At 45.0% G+C, this 8807-nt stretch overlaps 1 protein-coding gene across 1 annotated transcript; it reads left to right on the top strand.

Annotated features, from left to right (window-relative positions):
• The first annotated feature begins 1597 nt into the window (after nucleotides 1-1597).
• LOC124003933 (neuronal vesicle trafficking-associated protein 1-like) lies at nucleotides 1598-8412 on the top strand. The gene is made up of 5 exons (XM_046312585.1): nucleotides 1598-1754; nucleotides 4165-4312; nucleotides 4708-4827; nucleotides 5060-5173; nucleotides 6877-8412. The coding sequence occupies exons 2-5, from the start codon at nucleotides 4184-4186 to the stop codon at nucleotides 7123-7125; spliced, it is 612 nt and encodes a 203-aa protein (XP_046168541.1). The 5' UTR covers nucleotides 1598-1754; nucleotides 4165-4183; the 3' UTR covers nucleotides 7126-8412.
• Nucleotides 8413-8807: the final 395 nt, after the last annotated feature.

The raw sequence follows: 8807 nt of genomic DNA on the forward strand, positions 1-8807 counted from the left end.
CTAAAGACCATAACCTAATTGATTCTCATTTTCATTATGTTCTCCCAGGGTCTCTCTCTCTCTCTCCATCTCCCAGCGAACAACAAAACCAGAGGAGACAGAACAGAACAGTCTGCCTCTCACACTGTGAGGATGACACGACCCTCCCCCTAAAGAGGAAGAAATAGAGGGTCTGCTTTGAAGTCCCACCCCCGCAAAGCAAAGGTCAAAATAATAAATGTAGGTCCAATTGAAGGGTATGCAGGGGGGGGGGACAAAAGGCTCCAAAGGGGGGCGAATGGTATATTTTGGTCGGGCAGTCCCTCACAGTCCCTCACAGTGTACTAAAGGCATGATGAATTCATAGAATCAGGCTTAACCAAAGACGGAGTAGCAGGGGTCCTCGGGGAGAGAATAGGATTTTTTAACCGGGCAGACAGGCCTGGCTCCTGCATCCTACTCTTTTTGTAGGCCATCAGTCTTTCTTTCGTCCCCTCTTTCTTTCTTTCTCTCGCTCTCTGTCTGTTTCTCCTTTGCTCGCTTAACCTCTCAGAGACACACTCTCTCACACACACACACATAAAACTCACACTATTTCTGATACACACACTCATTCTCCCTCACTCTCTCTCTTACACACAATCACAACAGACACTCTCTCTCACACACACACACGCACTCTGATACAAACATATTCTCTCTCACTCTATCTTACAAACACACGCGCAGCAGATACTCTCTCTCACACGCACAAACACACAACAGACACTCTTTCACGCACACACACACACACACACACACACACACACACACACACACACACACACACACACACACACACACACACACACACACACACACACACACACACACACACACACACACACATATTCTCTCTCTAATACACACACATTCTCGCTCACTCTCTCTCTTACACACACACACACACACACACACACAGTGTGTTTTCCCTTTTTCACTTGTTTGGCTTCTGCATCACCTCTTCACCTCTATTGAAAGGCATAATTAGAGGCACTGATGAATCCCAGAGCCATCCCATAGACAGGCCCCATCAGCTGCAGCAGCTGCGGCATGTCACATTGTGGCCATTGTGGTTCACAACAAGTCACTTTCATTTATGTCAGTCTTTGAGGAACTAGGGACTATGTCTCTTTAAATATGAGCACGTTTTGATACAGATGAATGGTTTTATTTCATCTGTAGGCCTAGTAATTGGTTTTCAACAAATATTGCACGACAAATCTATATGAATATCACAAACTGATTTAGGGTACACCACACCAATTCGGTCTCAAAGTCAATATATACAATCATTTGTAGTTATTAAATGTACACAGAACATTTTGTGGAATTCAATATAGTAGGCTAATGAAAAAAAAATCCCCGGTGAGAAGTAAATAAACTTCGTCAACATGTGTAAAACTGTTGATCTGACTGTGTGTGGCATACAGTAGGCATATAGACAAGGCTATGTGGGGACACTACTGCCTTACCTTTACACTAACATATCAGAGTTCACGTGTAAAATATTCAGTCCCTTTGCTTTGTTATTCCCAACATCTCCCAGACACATTTAATATGAGGCGCATCATCGAGGCTCCAATTTCCTCTGGAGGATGCAACCAGTACCGAATTACATGCGCAATCCTGCCGTGAATCAGACATCACCACGGTAACCGAACGGTATTCACCATTCTCTGCTTTACCCGTAAACATCCGCGACTCAACCCTACCGATCGTCATCCTCGCACGCAGTAAGTCATTTTTCTCCCTTTGTTATGGCCTATGTGGAATGTATTGTCATCGTTTGTGTGGGCAATTTTATTGATCAGGCTTTATGTCTGCTTGCGCTTACGTGAATAAACCCGTAGCCTACGGTATCCCATAGTCTACATTGCAAATGACATGATTCGATTGTCACAAACAACAACAACAAAACATTGCCTGACGTGAAAACAGCATTGGTTGCTTATGTCTTTGTGTCTATTTGAGTATCAATAATGGCTGTATATTTCAAGCATATTGATACGGTTGAGAGCCCCCTCGATATTAATCCAATGCGCGAACGGTCTAAACAATTTCAAAGATGACATTGTCATTTCCGACAACTATACTGGTGTTCAAATTAGCTTTTATAACGAATTCTTGAATGTCCATTTTTTATCGAATTCTTGAATGTCAATCCATTGCCCTTGTAGCCTATGCAAAGAGCATCTCGAGCAGTCTGTGCCATGACATGAGGTTATAGGTTATGTATGGTGCTTACCGAAACGTATGTTACCACATGACGTGTGATGTGACATGAGTTTCAGCAGTCATGTTCATGCCATTTCTCTGTCTTGTTTGTTTTCGGCATGTTTGCTAACTGGCCGTTAGCTGTGCTGATCAGTAGAATCTCTGTTGCAGCAAACACGCTCTTTTCAATGCAGCAAGTTGAGATCAGATGCCTGATTAGTGAACCATGAAGAAAAAAGTTAACAGGCCTAGATAAAAATAGTTTATAGAATCATTCATTTTATTTTATTTGTAAGACTATGTTTTATGTTGTATTATGTGGTTCTAGCACTTATAAAGCATTAATACACATCACCTCCTTATTGTACTTCCCAATCAAAATATTCAGAGAATATTGACCAAAAATAGGAATAGAAAAGATTAAGGAAACTATACTGTTTTTATGGTTATAATGCCATCCACATTCATCCAAACCTTGTTTCATTCCTTCGCTGATGGAGGAACAGATTTGACAGCTGGCTCTCAGCTCTTTCTGCATTGATATAGCATCAATCAGTCATCTGGATCACCATGGCACCCACACCTCCCTCCTACAGTAGCCTGCAATCTACAGTCTGACGATGGTGGGCTGTAGTTCTGTACAGACATCTACATTAGCCATTATAGCCACCCACTCACTCCACAGTGCAACAATAGCTAGGCTAATGGAGCCTGGAGGAAGTGTGTGTGTGTGTGTGTGTGTGTGTGTGTGTGTGTGTGTGTGTGTGTGTGTGTGTGTGTGTGTGTGTGTGTGTGTGTGCGTGCGTGCGTGCGTGCGTGCGTGCGTGCGTGCGTGCGTGCGTGCGTGCGTGCGTGCGTGCGTGCGTGCGTGCGTGCGTGCGTGCGTGCGTGCGTGCGTGCGTGCGTGCGTGCGTGCGTGCGTGTGTGCGTGCGTGCGACAGAGAGAGATAGCTAGAGAGAGAGAGAGAGAGAGAGAGAGCGAGTGTTTGTGTGTATGTTTTCGTGCTCGTCTGTGTTCCTGCCTATACCTGTCTGTATGATTGAACCTGCGAGGAACTGACCTTTGCCCCCTTGTTAGTATCCTCATTATGAGTCATTCTCACAGCGGTACAGGATGGCGAGCTACGGAGAAGGTGGTGCTGCATTTCACACGGCGTCAACGAGCTCAGTGGCTTCTCACCTTGTGTTCCACATTCAGATGGTGCGCTGATCGAGGAGGAGGGGGAACAGCACAGTTAGACCAACACACACATAGGATATGAAACAAACACACAGCGTGTGTTCCTGTGTGTAGCCCACGCAACGTCTTTAGCCCTTGAGCCATTGGTTGGAGGGGGCGCTGCTCATGACGGTTAATAGTCTTCAAATGTGGACTCTTTGATTGCTCTGTTTCCCATCCGCATGGCTGTTCTTCAGGGGCTAGATCTTGCCAAGTTAGCGGGTCATCCGGGCTCACCTTGGAATTACAGCCAGTATGGACTTAATAAACTAATAAACATAATAAACGGATGAAAGAGATACTGTAGGCCTACTTGTGGGAATAGACATAATGACGATGACACCTAGTTTGACACAAACCTCCTAGATAGTGCAGGGCGAAGACAGTCAGAGGCATATCATGACATCCATTTAAATACAGTTCTCACCATCATCATCACCACCACCATCGTTTTAACATCATCATCAATTTCAGCCACACAAGGAAACAAGGAGCAACGAAGTGGAATAAAACCAAGCTGCATTACCAAGTATCCTACCCTCTACACAGTAAAGCCAAACTGAGTTGCGTTATCCAGCATCTAATCGTTCAGCACTGTTTGTATTGCGATCCAAATCGTCCAGACAGACAGTCATTGAGAAGTAGTTTGAACCCAACAGAGCTGTGTTACCCAGCATCTGATCCTCTGCACTGCTTCTTTCCCCATTCAGATTGTTCAGGCAGGCAGACATGGTGAAGCTGGGCAGTAACCTGGCTGATAAGCTGGATAAAGAACAGTCTATGGACGATGGCTTTGATAACGTCCCCCTCATCACCCCTCTGGAGGTGAACCAGCTGCAACAGCCATACTTAGACAAGGTAACAACGTGAGTGTGTGCGTGCTCGCGCGTGTGCGTGCTCGCGCGTGTGCGTGTCTGTGTGTGTGCGTGTGTGTGTGTGCGGCACCCAGCAATTATTAAACATGTTCAGTACATCCTGTCTGTATATTACATTACAATGCATGTCTAGACACACTTCAAGCCTACATCATTTCTGAGCCTGTAATTGGTCCCTGTACTGTGCCTTGACCCAGCCTCCCTGTTATCCTAATGATTCAGAGTGCTGTGGCATCACTCCACACTATCTCAGAGCGTCTTAGAATACATAGTAGATCACACGCACCCCTTACAGTTGTATTTAAGGCAGCAGCCCGGTTCCAACCCAGCGATCTGACTCGGAGTGCTCTGCTGTGCTATGCTGCTGTTCATCCTCAGGTAATCGTGAAGACCACAACAGAGTATCAGCTGCAGCAGAAGAAAAAGAAGAAGTTGTACGTGCCGGGAATCAAGAAGCTGAATATAAAACTGTACGACGACGTATCAGAGAAGGTCAAGGTAAAGTCTTATCTAAGGGCTAGTCGTATGTTTACTGAAGTACTACTGGGAATGGTGTTATTCATGGTCGTGTGTGTGTGTACGTGTGTGTGTGTGTGTGTGTGTGTGTGTGTGTGTGTGTGTGTGTGTGTGTGTGTGTGTGTGTGTGTGTGTGTGTGTGTGTGTGTGTGTGTGTGTGTGTGTGTGTGTGTGTGTGTGTGTGTGTGTGTGTGTGTGTGTGTGTGTGTTCCAGCTCACAGGTTTGATCCTCATCACCCTTGGGTTCCTGGCTTGTCTTCTCCTGCTGGTCATGTACAAGGCTCTGTGGTACAATCAACTTACCTGCCCAGAGGGCTTCATTCTCAAGGTAGGCATCACTAACACACACACACACCTTCTTTCCAAACAGCTTATGTCCCGATGGTAAGGTAGACTACTGAAAGCATCATCATCATCACATACACACATAAACACACACTGCCTCCTATCCCAGTCAGACAGTCCTAGAGGTTTTTATTTTAATTTAACCTTTATTTAACTAGACAAGTCAGTTAAGAACAAATTCTTATTTACAATGACGGCCTGCACCGGCCAAACCAGGACGACTCTGGGCCAATTGTGCGCCGCCCTATTGTACTCCCAATCACGGGCGGTTGTGATACAGCCTGGAATCGAACCAGGGTGTCTGTCATGACGCCTCAAGCACTGAGATGCAGTGCCTTAGACCGCTGCGCCACTCGGGGTTACATTCATTACAACCACAGACAAGAAGCAGAGGTTGTTTCTCAAGCGTTCTCCCACAGAGACCAACAGAGGACTATTATGTAAGTTCTTATAATCGCCTTCACAAACATAATTATCATCCAGTCCCAATGACTTACTAATACACCCTCTGCTATAGTCAATACTTACTGTACACCTCATCTAGTACATATTTTCCCACCAGAGACTTCTAAGGGATTCTCTCCCACTCTTTCTGTGTTCTCTTCACTCTGGGAACATACAGTCATTATCTCCTTAGGACACCTCCCAGGCATCGTGTGCTCAGGCAACGCTCCACGCCTGTTACTCTCTACAAAGGCCCCCTGTCTTTTAAAGAGCGAGAGGCAGGCAAGGCTTTTTGGTCAGGCAGTAGATTGGGACGCCCGTGAATCAGAGAGGGGCCTTTCATTAAGGCCGAGCGTGACTAAACTGTGATTAAAGGCTGAAGACGAGAGGAGGGAGATGGGCGACGGGGTCTTCCCGGCAGAGGCTTTTGATGTAGACGGGTACAGTGTAGCTCGCAGCGTTTTTCCACAGCTAATGTGTTGTTGGAGACATGAAAAGGGGCAGGAAGAAGGAGAGTCAAACGGAGGGTGTCGTGGGGTTGTCTTCCGTTTAGCAGAGCGCAGGCAGCCAGGGTTGTTGTGAGAGGTCATTTCACCCAATACTGATGGAAGGTCAGGTAGTCTGTCAAGAAGCCTTGGATTTCCCTCAGGGGTTTGTTCAGTAGACCGATGCTACTCAATGGAAAAACGCTCTTAAGGAAAAATCTCTTGAAGCTTCTCCTGTCAGAGCTTGGCAAATTGGTGGAGTACCTTTCTTTCCCTTCGACAGCTTACGCGTTCATTTATCTATGGATGGCATCTCAGGTGTCATATCTAATGAGACGGAGCTGGCACATCTAAGTTTGAATATGAAAAATGATTTCCCTGAAAGAACCTTACTCATGCTCGCCCACGCTGTGGAATAAGACGTTGTATGACTCACTCGTAATAAGTCGTTTCAGTGAAGGGTAAGGTAGTAACATGTGACTTGCCCTCATCATTTGCCGAGTCCTACCACAACCCATTGTGATGACCAGAATCCCTGCTGTCCCTAACCGTAAATAGAGGCAACACTATCATACGTCATCACTTTGCACACCCTCTTCACTGACGCTTCTGCCTCCCGGCTCCTGTCTCTTACAGGGTCGGGGGTCACTTTCCATTCACTCAATTCAGGAAGTGATTTAAAACTGATATTGTGTTCACATCCTGAAGTAAATAATCAAATTGACACCAACCGTCCTGTCTTCTCTTCCCCATGCAGCACAAGCACTGCACCCCAGGAGCGGTGCTAGAGCCCTGGTACTACACAGAGCAGCAGCAGCAGGAGGACCCAGGCGTGCCCCCCCGCTCCAGCAGTCTCTACACCGCCCTGGGTCACCTCAACCAGGCCAAGAGGACCGCCGGCGGCGGCATCATCCCCGAGCTGCCCCCGTCACCATGGTTCCCCGTCATCAACGCCCTGAAGCAAGCGGAGAGGGCCAAAGAGGAGGCGAGTCGTTCGAAGGAGTGAGGGATGGAGAGATTTCCAGAGGGAAAAGGTTTAGGAAGGGGGCGATAAAGGTAGAAGGGTATATGGGCTTTCCAAAAGGAAGAGTTAGGAAGAGGGGATGGAGATGGGGGAAAAAGTGTTGTTTACTTGGGGGAGTTGACTATGAGGTATTCTGGGTAACGCTCCAAATGTCTGTTTAGGTGTCAGCGAACGTGACTCATTTGCAGTAAAGTTAATCTCTCTATGACGTTATCAGTGAGGACCACCGCCTTGTGTTATGTGCGTGCGTGCCTGTGCGAGCGCGAGAGAGAGAGAGAGAGAGAGAGAGAGAGAGAGAGAGAGAGAGAGAGAGAGAGAGAGAGAGAGAGAGAGAGAGAGAGAGAGAGAGAGAGAGAGAGAGAGAGAGAGAGAGAGAGAGGTGTGTGAGAGAGAGAGGTGCGTGTGAGAAGCATTGGAGAACTGAACATAACAACATTCCCTGAAATGCTCACTAGATTGTCTTTATCAGACTAACATGTTTTCAGGTTTTTATTTTATTCTGAACTGAATGTAGAGTATTGTTAGTAATGTGGTCTGACAAAGTTTAGCGTTATTACATTTAGATCGAACTAAACCTGTTTTTTGTAGATTTTTACATACACAGTTCGGAAATAAAATGTTTTGTTCTATTCAGGAAGCACAGAGCCCACATTAATTTAGAAACATGATTGTAAAAAACATATTTATCATGCCTTTTTTTCTCAATAGATTTTCCAGCAGCTGTGAACAATTTGTGTATGAGGATTTTGGTACAATTGGGTACGAGGAACCTGAATATTTTCAGGTGGAAGATAACCAAATGGATTGATGTCATGTCAATTCAGATGATTTTGAATGTAGTAGACTAGCAGGTGTACAAGTTGGATTCCTGTCTCATAATATTTTAACAGAACATTAACTACCTAGAGTATCTGTATCTTTGTGTTTTCTAGTATTTATTTAAAGACCTATTTATTATGAGCTTTATTCCTTAAGCTATTTATTTGATTTTTTTTGGTGAAAAGCTTGAAGGATTACATTTTTTTATTTTTTTTATTTGGGGATTTTTAAAATAGTGAATAAAATGCAATGCGATTCATACCAAGTTTGCATTCATCCTAATTCATCATAATAACTGGCAGTATTTTCACCATGGATCAGATTGTGATACTGCCATTGTGTCACCATTCCCCACCCAGCGTTAATAAACCTGGTTCTGTTCTGAGTGCCAAACGTTTATGTCAGACCCATCTGCTCTGATGTCATCAATAAAGTGTTCATCATAATCTGGCTGTTTTACTGCTTGCATGTACTTTCAATGCACAAAAGCAACGCTATTTTTTACGATCCAGTTTCAATATCTATTTACCTGGTATTTCCAAATTGTTCTATTAAGTTGTTTTTTTTAAGAAGAAGAAAACCAAGCAAAAGTACACCAAAAGGAGTCCGTTATTTTCACTGTTGATTATTCAGAGATGAGTGGCATGCACAGAATGCTAAACATGACTTGCTTCTTTTCTTCAAACCTCAGCTTAGCGATTCGGAACCCAGCCATATCCTCCTCTCTCTCTCTGTCTGTCTCTCTTTCTCTCTCTCTATCTATCTCTGTCTCTCTTTCTGTGTCTCTCTCTATCTCGCTCTCTCTTTCTGTCTCTCTCTCTCTCTTGCTATCTCTCTCTGTCTCT

This window comes from Oncorhynchus gorbuscha, linkage group LG18 (genome assembly GCF_021184085.1).
Source record: "Oncorhynchus gorbuscha isolate QuinsamMale2020 ecotype Even-year linkage group LG18, OgorEven_v1.0, whole genome shotgun sequence".
In the NCBI taxonomy this organism is placed as follows: domain Eukaryota; kingdom Metazoa; phylum Chordata; class Actinopteri; order Salmoniformes; family Salmonidae; genus Oncorhynchus; species Oncorhynchus gorbuscha.